General features: G+C 37.5%; 1 protein-coding gene across 1 annotated transcript in view; it reads right to left on the bottom strand.

The window, feature by feature from the left end:
• Positions 1–4,539: 4,539 nt before the first annotated feature.
• The window catches only part of LOC123553009 (small subunit processome component 20 homolog), a 78,984-nt gene continuing 71,149 nt past the window's right edge, over positions 4,540–12,374 (bottom strand). Inside the window, exons 53-57 of the mRNA XM_053541736.1 lie at positions 10,453–10,524; positions 9,191–9,370; positions 6,706–6,832; positions 5,757–5,902; positions 4,540–4,753 (exon numbers count right to left, since the gene is read on the bottom strand). Of these exons, the coding sequence (XP_053397711.1) occupies positions 4,607–4,753; positions 5,757–5,902; positions 6,706–6,832; positions 9,191–9,370; positions 10,453–10,524 (672 nt within the window). The 3' untranslated portion in view covers positions 4,540–4,606. The remainder of the gene's footprint in view (positions 4,754–5,756; positions 5,903–6,705; positions 6,833–9,190; positions 9,371–10,452; positions 10,525–12,374) is intronic.

The raw sequence follows: 12,374 nt of genomic DNA, 5'->3' as shown, positions 1-12,374 counted from the left end.
AAGGTTGGTGCAGTAAGAACTTCACATGTTGAAGGTTTGAACATTTTAAAACAATGGAATGTAAATATATATTTTTAAGGGGGGTGGGGGTGTGTGAAGGGGTGAGCAAACCAAACATCACATGCTGATTATAAATATTGATGGAAAATTGAAAATGAAAAAAAAATGGGGGAGAGGTGGGGGGAGGGATGCATGATCGGTGGTGGGCATGACTGGGTGGAGCGAGGTGGGGGATTTGTACAACTTGCATGTTGATAAATATTCATGGAAGTTTTGAAAAAAATCTAAAATAAGGAATTTATTTATTTACTTTTTTTGGGGGGGGGGGGGGGGGGGGGGGGGGGGTAGGGGGTGTGACAAAGGCAAGGGGGTGACCAGGTGTGGGTACACAACTTCACAAGTTTATAATAAATGTTCATGGAAAAGAATGAAAGAAATTTAATGAAATTCTACCAAATGGTAAGTATGTTATGTACAAATATGTGGATTTTTATACAATTAAAAGACAATAACTCTGAAGTTACAAAGGAAATCAGAACAAAATTGTGTGTGCACAATCAGATTATGGTGATCTAAATTCTGTTTAAGTTTCATAGTTCTAGGTCAAATTTATCAAAAGAGATGATGCAGAAATTGCCATATTTATAGTACCCTATATAGTAAACACTATAAACTTCTAAGGGCCATAACTCTGGTGTTACTTGGGCAATCTGACTGAAACTTTATAGGTTGCATAATCTCATAGTGTTGAACAAGTATATGAAGTTTTATCTAAATATTCCCAACCACTTCTTAGATATGGCTACGGATGGTGGACGGACGTACGGAAAGACAACGCCAAAACTATAACGCTTCCACTTCCGTCAGGGGATAATAAATTTGAGAACAAAGAAAACCTTTTTACTAAATTGCAAAGAGTGATCAAAATCCTAACTTCCAGTTTGGAAATTGTTTAAGTTCTTCTGCTGTTGATGTGAGCTGTAAGGTATGGTCTGCGTGATTTATGTACGTACTCAAGTTGGTGCATGCTGCCTTTATTTCATAGATCGCATTATGCATGTTTGAGAACTTTAACTAGTTGATGTTAATCAGTTGCCTTCAGATGTCATGACAATTTCAAAAGGCAATTGTATGGTAAAAGGTCAATAATTTTGGTTTACACAATAAGCCTTTGACCAAGTCCCTGTACAAAGTCAATGACAAAGACATACTTGTGCACGAGGAAACATCAAACAGCAGGTAAGCTGTCGACCAATTAGCTGAAGAATCAATTCTAAACATGTTAGAAAAGTATGAGGCTGACTGACATTTGCAAGTTGAAGACAGAAAATGCTCCATCTCTGTTTTATAAAAAAAATTGCTAAAGGGAGATAATAAAAACAAGGCAGTCTGAAAGACAGCTAAATCCCCCGCCACTGTTATGGATAGTGAAAGTGTAAACCTTTGACCTTTAGCTGTGACCTTGACCTTGAACTGACATGGCCGACTCATGAATTCTGCACAACGCCTTGATGAGGTGATCATTTGACCCAAGTTTCATGAAAATCCTTCAAGGGGTTTAGAAGATACAGAGCTCAACCTTTGACCTCGAGTTGTGACCTTGACCTTGAGTTGACATGGCTGACTCATGAGTTCTTGAAGAGGCGATCATTTGACCCAAGTTTGATAACTAGATGCCCACCAGCAACATGTCGAGCCCACCAGCTGTCGAAAGGACTAGGAGTTCCACATGACGTCTCACTGAGGCAAACATTTATGAAAAAAAAAAAAAAAATTATTGCAAAAATTACAATAAAAGGGTTATTTTAGTAACAACAAAGGGAAGTAAATCTTTAAAAAAATCTAAGGTCCACACAAAAAATCCTTCCAGTAGAGATAGGTCAAAATACACCCTCAAAATTGGATGTAACATGCATATTGTACTAAAAGAAAGGGGTCTTGTTTTTTTCCCTAAGACCAGTAATAAAAAATTTAAATAAGCTATTTATAGTAACAACAAAGGGAAGTTAATTCTGGGTACTTGCATATGACACTCCGTCTCATGATGGTGAACAATTGTGCCAAGTTACATCAAAATCCCTCCATGCATGAAAAAGAAATGCTCTGGACAAAGTCCTTCTTGTATCTGACCTTTGACCTCTAAGTGTGACCTTGACCTTTGACTTAGGGTCCTGGTTCTTGTGCATGACACTCCGTAACATGGTTGTGAACATTTATGCCAAGTTACATCAAAATCCCTCCATGCATGAAGAAGAAATTCTCTGGACAGTCATTATTGAATTTAACCTTTGACCTCCAAGTGTGACCTTGACCTTTGAGATAGGAACCTGCCGTTTGCGCATGACACTTCGTCTCACTGAGGTTAACATTCATGCCAAATATAAACAAGACTGCTCCATGCATGTCCAAGTTATGGTTCCGGTCACGCACGGAAGCACGCACATACACCGAACAGCCATTTGGACAACTATGTCTTCGCTTCCGCAAGCCGGCTCGACAAAAATCCTTCAAGGGGTTTAGGAGATACAGAGTGGACACAAAATGGAAGGCTCAAATCTTTGACCCTAAGTTGTTACCTTGACACTGAGCCGGCATGGTTCTGCACATCGCTTTGATGAGGTGATCATTTTACCAAAGTTTTATAACATTCTTTCAAAGGGGTTTAGGAGATATAGAGCGGACACGAAATGGAAGGCTAAAACCTTTGACCTTGAGTGGTGACCTTGACCTTAAGCTGGCACGGCTGACTCATGAGTTCTGCACATCGCCTTGATAAGGTGATCATTTGACCCAAGTTTCATATGAATCCTTCAAGGGGATTAGGAGATACAACAGAGCAGACACAAAATGGAAGTTTCAAACCTCTGACCCGCAGTTGTGACCTTGACCTTGAGCTGGCATGGCTGACTCATCAGATCTGCACATCGCCTTAATGAGGTGATCATTTGAGCTAAGTTTGATGAAAATCCTTTAAGGGGTTTAGGAGATATAGAGCGGACACAAAATGGAAGGCTCAAACCGTTCACCCTAAGTTTGTGACCTTGACCTTGAGCTGGCATGGCTGACTCATAAGTTCTGCACATCGTCTTGATGAGGTGATCATTTGACCCAAGTTTTATAAAATTCCTTCAAGGGGTTAAGGCGATATAGAGCAGACACAAAATAGAAGTCTCAAACCTTTGACCTCAAGTTGTGACCTTAACCTTGAGCCGACAAGGCTGACTCTTGAGTTCTGCACATAGTCTTGATGAGGCGATCATTTGACCCCAAGTTTCATAAAAACCCTTCAAGGGGTTTAGGAGATATGGAGTGGACACAAAAGTGTTACAGACAGACGGATGGATAGATGGACGGACAAAGACCATTCCTATAAGCCCCACCCCAACACTTGGGGCAGAGGATTAAAAAAAGTTAGATTGATCTTGTACACTGCAATTTTCCTAAATGTCCTTTATGTAAAGGTATGCAGTTGGAATAAAAACTTCCTATACTTTTAAGGTATGACCCAGACATTTAAATTAAACAAAAGTTATGGGTCTTACGCAATGCACTTCCTCTCAATGTTGTTTTGTGAAGATTTAATAAAATTTCTACATAGTTTCAAAGTAACAACTCAGACAAGTTGTACCAATATCGACCGACATCAACCTTTAGCCTGCTGGCAGCAAGTGATTCTGCCTTGGAAACCCATGCAGACCAAGTCAGCCAGCACGTACCTGCAGGCTGGTCTTGGTCTGCACTGTCCACTATTCAGTCAGTAGATTGCCAGTGAATACCCCTCGAATAATAAATGGTATTGCTCAAATGAAATGATGGGCCAGTCTGTTTCAGAAATTTAGCAGGCTTAATGTTAATACTTGGTTGATATGGGCATTCACTGACATTAGAAAAGGGATGTCAACCCCATAGGCTATGCCCTCAGTCCCAATACTACTCCAGAAGTTGATAAATCCTCAAATATGCCTCATTAAGACAGTGAATAGTTTGGTCAGATTAATGAGTTCATAACTGAAGTTTGAAAACATGACATTGAGATATAATGAACTAATGTTACCATTCCATCACTTATTTTATTCATCATTAACAATTTTTTATATGTACAAGCATATTTCAACATGTAAACAATCAAACTATTAACATAAATTTGCAAGTAAAAAGCTGACAGACATTTTTTATACGCTAATGCTCTATTTGATTGGGAGAAAATATCATAAAAATAAAGAAACACAAATCAGTATTATTTCAGTGAACCTTCTCGTGTTTGGTGAAAAAAAAACACAAAAACATCTTAATTTCTACTTTTGTAAAATGTATTTTTAATGTATCACTTTCATAATTAATGGATAGTTAACTTTATGACTGCTCCTGGATTCCAGCCAGTATAAATCAAGTATTTTCATAATGACAACTTCCAAACATGAAATAAGAGGAGGAGCCTATGATTAATGAGGAAAAACGTCTCAATAAGGACTTGATTCTACAACCTCTTGATTTGAAGCTGTACGTTCTGACTGTTGAGAAAAATCAAGCTACATATTTCACAACAGTCACTCATTCATCATCGCAACAATTTTTTGGCATACACTTGCAAAACAACCCATTAGATTTAGTCTGTTATAGCAAATTCCTGATATTTTCTCTTCTTTGCTTTCTTAGAAGGCTTGAAATGTTCAATTTTTCTCTTTTTTGCCTCTATCTTGTTCAAGTTCTTCTTTAACTTTCTCTTTGCATGCAACTCTGGATTAGCAACAGCCTGTAAAAATCAATATCAGTAAAATTGCTAATTACAAGAAATAGATCAATTCTAATTTACTCTGAAAACTGCATGTGAGCCGTGCCATGAGAAAACCAACATAGTGGGTTTGCGACCAGCATGGATCCAGACCAGCCTGCGCATCCGCGCAGTCTGGTCTGGATCCATGCTGTTTGCTTTCAAAGCCTAATGAAACCAGAGAAACCTTTAGCGAACAGCATGGATCCTGACCAGACTGCGCAGATGCGCAGGCTGGTCTGGATCCATGCTGGTCGCAAACCCACTATGTTGGTTTTCTCATGGCACGGCTCATGTGCTTATTACTTTGCTTTTAATGTTTAAAGCCATAATCAACACATTCTGTGTCCAAAAGTGCCAAGTTTATGCACTTCTAATCAACAAAGTCTTTATGAAGACTCTTTGGAAACAAATAATACAACCACACAAAAGCATATAAAACAAATACAGTATCAAGTATAGTGTTGAAAACTGATAACACACATGTTCACACACTAAACAATGGTGATTTTCATAGATCTAAAGTTCTCCATCATAAGTAAAGCATAGGTAATACAATTAGCAGAATTTCTGATATATTAAGAACATCTACCCACGTAATGGACTTATCTAATTAAAAGTACACACAATAGTTAGGCAAGTTACACTTCGGTAAATATTTCTTTGCATTTTTGCAGAATTATCTGCAAGAAAATACCTGCATTTCTAAATGTAATGCAGGTTTAAGCTAAATTTGACAATGAATGTAGAACATTAAAATAATCTGAGACAGGCATGAAATTTTTACCCTGTAATCTGTTTCAACTTGCAATTTGTTTACCATATGAATAAGACATCAAACTTAAATCACTGAATAGAAGCGAAACCTGAACTACTCAAAATACAGGCATTGTCAAGTTGACAATTCAAAACCTCTCTGATTGGTCAATTGAAGCTCCTCCTATTGAGCTAAGACACACCCATTTTGAGTTGGCATATTACTTACCTGGACTGCTCTCTGTCTTTTCCTCTCATCTTTCCTCTCCGCTCGTACTTTCTGTGTGCTAGCATAGGAACCTGTAAACTTCTCCACTCCTACTGTTTTCTTCAATAAATCTACTACCTCTTGAGCCAGGCTCCTTAAACTTGCATCTAAAATATCAATGTTTAAAACCATGTTACATACTGTATAGACAAAAAAAGTACAATTTCCAAAATGGTTTCAAATCCAACTATTATTAAAGTGACAAGACTTAAGTCTTCCAAGAAAAGAGGACTCTGCATATATTAGTGCTCTATCCCTAGCATGAAAAAGAAATGAAGGCTGCCAATTTATGAGAGACAGGCTAACTTAGTCGGACTTGCCTGTATCTAAAATTTCATTCTCAGTTTAATTATGATTTTGTCTTGCTTTATCCCTCTGGTCAGCTCACAATCCTTCTGCATTGGCAGAGCATGAATTTCATGGCCTTTGGCATGTTATGTTTGTATGTGTATGTGTATGTATAAATTTGAAAAATTGTAATAATTCAGTAAGTCTCCCATTTACCTTTCAAGAAACCTAAAATACTCATGGACATTTTATTTACATAAATGAAGTACATTACTTGGATCAAATCTTTTTAAGACAGCATAATTATAAACATTTGAAAGCAGGTGTTACTGCAAAACAATAAAGTGAGTCCATCCATGAGAAATGTCTATCTGGCATATTCAATCACTGTCTTCATTTCCCACTTTCACTGTGCATTTAAACAAATAAATAAAGGCCATTTCGAGGGCTCAGAGCAAAACTAGTCTATCTGCTTCTATTTCTATATACTCTTAGACAAGTTTCACTCTGAGTCCTCGATTTGCAAACAGACATACACACACAGACATTGCATTTGGAAAAGGCTAAAAGCAATTCCCTATGGCTGGAATGAATCCCTGATGATTAACAAAGAGTTACTTACCTTGATACATGGACTGATCATTGAGTTCTCTCTGCAGGGGAGGTAACATGGCATTTAACACGTTAGTTTCCATAGTGTCACCAATGTCTAATGCCACTGCTGCAAGCCACTTGAATACATGTATTCTCTGAAGACAAAATCAGAGGATGTGTATCTCAGAAAGATGTACAGCAAGAATTACTTCTGATTCTATTCGAAACTGTTGGTATAGTAAATACTGAATTAGAATAGCAGTAATACTTCTACAGTAATATTCCTTTTCTCTCATTTTCAAAAGTAAGATTATAATTATGATCCTTCCAGGCAATGGATGTTGCCATCAATGGAAATGGTATGTAAAATCATACATGTTTCTGTATCATGGGCTGAAGGTACTAAGTGGGCCATAGTTTAATGATTATTGTTGGTTTGTTTTGTGTTAAGCAGCACTTTTCAACAGTATTTCAGTTATGTAACAGTAATCTTACCAGTGTTCCTGGGTTCTGTACCAGTACTAACCTGTTCTCACCAAATAACTACTAACTTCCAAAATGTATCTAATGTATAGGACGACTGATTTAAGACAATGTCTTCAGCGATTGTCACAGAGAACGTAACCTCACCTGGGGATCAAACTGAAAACCCTGTGATTAGTAGATCTACTCTCACCCCACTGAGCTAAGCCTGTGGGTCTCATCACTGTTGTTATGTTGTTAATATTAATGTACTTCTTGTTACTTATAGCTTCATGAATGTGCTCCCTACCCATCTTTCTGACCAACCACAGTACAGATAAATCTTCATTGTTCATATTTCTATATTTAAATATTGCTATACCCAAACAAGAGGACCATGATGGTCCTGAATCGCTCACCTCTTCCCACATGACCCAGTTTTGAGTATGACGTCGTTTTTTCTATTATTTGACATAGTGACCTAGTTTTTGAGCTCATGTGACCCAGTTTTGAACCTGACCTAGATATTATCAAGATAAAAATTCTGACCAATTTTCATGAAGATCCATTGAAAAATGGTCTTAGAGAGGTCACAAGGTTTTTCTATTATTTGACCATATTGACCTAATTTTCGAAGGTACGTGACCCCCTTTTGAACTTTACCTAGATATCATCAAGGTGAACATTCTCACTAATTTTCATGAAGATCTCATGAAAAAAAATGGCCTCTAACAGGTCACAAAGGTTTTTCTATTTTTATATTACTGGCCTAGTTTTTGACCGCACGTTGACCCAGTTTCGAAACGACCTAGATATCATCAAGGTGAACATTCAGATGAATTTTCATGAAGAGCCATTGAAAAAATATGGCCTCTAGAGAGGTCAAAAGATTTTTAAAAATTTAGACCTACTGACCTAGTTTTTGACCGCAGTTGACCAGTTTCCCAAATTTTTAAAATAGATATCATCAAGGGTGAACATTCAGACCAACTTCATACAGATCCCCTGAAAAGTATGGCCTCTAGAGAGGTCACAAGGTTTTTTTTTATTATTTGGGCCTACTGACCTAGTTTTGATGGCACATGACCCAGTTTCAAACTTGACTAGATATCACCAAGGTGAACATTCTGACCAATTTTTTTTGGAGATCCATTCACAAATATGGCCTCTAGAGCAGTCACAAAGGTTTTTTCTATTATTTGACCTATGACCTTGTTTTTTGGGCGGCACGTGACCCCCCTTTCAAACTTGACCTAGTATCTCAAGGTGAACATTCTGACCCAATTTTCATGAAGAAACTCATGAAATATATGGCCTCTAGTGATGTCACAGGGTTTTCTATTTTTAGACCTATGACCTAGTTTTTGACCGCGCGTGACCCAGTTTTGAAATTGACCGAGATATCATCAAGATGAAATTCAGCCAACTTTCATACAGATCCCTGAAAAATATTGGCCTTTAGAGAGGTCACAAGGTTTTTCTATTATTTTGACCTACTGACCTAGTTTTGACAACACGTGACCCAGTTTCGAACTTGACCTAGATATCATCAAGGTGAAAGTTCTGATCAATTTTCATGAAGAAACTTGTGAAATATATGGGCCCCTAGAGAGGTCACAAGGTTTTTCTATTTTTAGACCTACTGACCTAGTTTTTGATGGCACATGACCCAGTTTCGAAATTGACCTAGATATCATCAAGGTGAAAAATTCTGACCAATTTTCATGAAGATCTTATGAAATATATGGCCTCTAGAGAGGTCACAAGGTTTTTCTATTTTTAGACCTACTGACCTAGTTTTTGACGGCACGTGACCCAGTTTCGAACTTGACCTAGATATCATCAAGATGAACATTCTGACCAACTTTCATAAAGATTCCATGAAAAATGTGACCTCTAGAGTGGTCACAAGCAAAAGTTTACGGACGCACGCACGCACGCACGGACGGACGGACGCACGGACGGACGACGGACGACGGACACCGCGCGATCACAAAAGCTCACCTTGTCACTTTGTGACAGGTGAGCTAAAAAGGGTAACAAAATCTCACCTTTATTGTCATCTTATTGTTATTTATGGCCTCATGATTGGCCTCTCTAACCATCTTTCTGACCAACCAGAGTACAGATAGACCTTTAACCTTATCCTCTTCCTCCCCCTCCCCAGGTTCCTGCTCTATCTGGGACATATATCTCGCACACTTCGTCAGGAATATCATATTCTTTATCACCTGAAAACATGTAATTCTACTGCCATGAATAAAGAATGATGAAAGATTAGCAATGAAAATAGATTTATTTTAGGTCATATGGCGACTTTCCAGCTTTGATGGTGGAGGAAGACCCCAGGTGCCCCTCCGTGCATTATTTCATCATTAGCGGGCACCTGGGTAGAACCACCAACACTCCATAAGCCAGCTGGATGGCTTCCTCACATGAAGAATTCAATGCCATGAGTAAGGCTCAAACCCACATCGATGAGAGGCAAGTGATTTGAAGTCAGCGACCTTAACCACTAGGCCACGGAGGCCCCTCAATGAAAATAGAAATTAGTTTAACTAGAGGCAGATACTATACCAGCAATGTAATAGAAATCATATCTTGAAAGTAACATGTGCTGGGAATCACTCAAATCCACTGGACAATTAAGTAATACAAGAACAGACTGTTCATATGTCGCCTAAGATTATAGTCAGTTACATTACACAGTTAACTTTCTGGATTTTGGAAATGATATCACTCCATGATTTTGAACAAAACACTGATGACTGGTTGATACATCACAATGCCTGCTATGTAATTAAAAGTAATCTTCAATCCACAATGATAGAAAAGAAATGGCAATTCAGTCAACAAAGCAGTTAAATAACACCAGATTTATTTTATTTCTTCTTGTTAGGACATCCTGATAAGTCAAAAATAAGTATGAAGTTATAAACCACAAAATTTTTTCATTCCAGGTTCACTGAAGCCATGATTACTCAGTTTCTCACTAAAAATAGTGACTGGAATACTTTAGTTTATGTCCTTATCCCAAATAACACTCATTTAGACTATATGAATTTCATTGTATGATATTAAACTGAAATGTTGTGCATGTAGAATGTAGTTGATGTTTTATTCCATGGGATATAAAACCACAAGAAAACTATTGACTTTATTTGTAGGGATGTAAAAACATCAGAAAACTATTACACTTCATGAAATAAGTACAACACTTAGTAAGATATTGACTGAGATATTCAAATCCTTGAAAGGGTAGCAATGATAAAGAGGATAAAGAAGGCACCTCAATTTAAATGGAATACCATACCTGACTAGCTAGCTCGTCATTGAGAAGTTCTGACTGTAGTTGTGTGAGAAAATCACCTGACAGAGTCCTCAGCTAAAATAAATAATGCACCCAATTCAGTTGGTTTTTTATCTGTTAGATGTGTATTTAATATTTAATGCTCCTTATCAACAACAGTTCATTAATTATAGTCTGTACCAGTATTCCTCTATTTTGCATCAGTACTAGTCCTGCCTCAGATGTTTGTTAGGTCAGTTATATACTTTAAATGGCCTGTATAGGGATAGGCCTACAGAGGACCACTGTAGTGCGAGTCACACAGCGGGACTATAACTGGCAAGTACCCCACTTGAAACATTCACGATCGGTCGTGGGCTGAATTGTTATGGGCAAAGTGGTGCGGGCGTTGGCAGTCAAATGAAGTGAATTTAATTCACAATATCTGTTCTTTTTTTCTTTTATAATTTCATTTATTCCAAGACTGAAATGATATTTAGACATATATAATACAAATACAAATACATGGCATTTATATAGCGCAAAAATGATAAAATATTCTATTGCGCTTTACAATTACATAACATACATTTAACATATATACATACAAAATATGAACAGGATTCTAGAACTTAGATTTAGAGATTTGGACATGTATAAATACTATTTTACACCACTTCTGATATTTTGTATTTTAACAAGACTACACTCATTGTTCATGAAACTGCCTAAATAAATGTGTTTTTAGTTTTGATCTAAAGCTGGCTTCAGACTGAATGTTTTTCAGATAGCTAGGCAGATCGTTCCACCATTTGGGACCAACGACTGCCATAGATCTGTCTGAGAATTTTGTTTGCCGTCTAGGGATGTTAAAGTTAGTGTCACTTTGTGAGCGAAGTCTGTATCGTTGTAATGCTACACTGTTTACTATTGCTCTTTATATCACCTGCAGTGGGTCATTTACTGATGATAGAATATCCTGCAGCATATTTGTAAAATTTTACTGTGATTTTTCTATTTGTATTTATCATGCTCAGGCTTGGATCCAGGGCTGGGTCGAGGAGGCCCAGTCACACCGTTGCTCAAAGTGACCTTACTCATCAAAGATGCACCCTTATTATTTTTGCAAGAATTATTTTTTCTCCCAAAATTTAGACCAGAAAACGCACCAGAGGCCACCCTTTCATACCTATACTTCAAAAATTCCAGGGGAGAGCCCCCCAACCCCACTAATCTGAGAGGAGTACACCCTTCAATAAATGCACCTGAGGACACCATTTCATACCTGTATTTCAAAACAAAAAATTTCAGGGGAAGACCCCCGAGCCCCCCAACATGGGCTAGGCACCCCCTCCAAACCTCGCTTAAAGCCCCCTCACGGTGATTTCCTTCGTTCTAAAACTGTGCCCTCATCCCCCCAGTAAAAACTTCTGGATCTGGGCCTGATGCTGATATGGGTTTAAGAGTCACATAAACACCTAATAGTTACATTTTACTCCAACTTTAACATGGACCACCTATTTAAAACTAAAGCATTAAATTCATATATTTAAATAAAACTTTGAAGTTTTGTAGCATCCTCTACGGCATGTGTGGTCAAAATACTGAATTTATTTCTGGAGATGTGTTATATTAATTTCTGGTCACTATAATTTTTTATGTTCACTGTAAAAATACAATTACATGTTTTGTCACTTAGAATTCTTGATGTCCTGTTAAAATCATGAATGGATAAGTTCTTTTTTAGAAAGATCAAAGCTTGTTTGAATTGTGGGGAAGGTTACATTCACAACATGTTCGCTACTGCATAGTCAATGTTTTGAGCAAATTGAAGGCTAAGACAATTTACTGAAAATTCTGGATAAAATATATTGGAATGTCACTTACAATAGGCCCACAACTATATTCTGTGGCAGATAGCAGACAAGTAATCATGAAACTGAATT

This window comes from Mercenaria mercenaria, chromosome 4 (genome assembly GCF_021730395.1).
Source record: "Mercenaria mercenaria strain notata chromosome 4, MADL_Memer_1, whole genome shotgun sequence".
In the NCBI taxonomy this organism is placed as follows: domain Eukaryota; kingdom Metazoa; phylum Mollusca; class Bivalvia; order Venerida; family Veneridae; genus Mercenaria; species Mercenaria mercenaria.
Note: the sequence above shows the minus strand (reverse complement) of the source record. Positions and strands in the feature narration are given on the sequence as shown.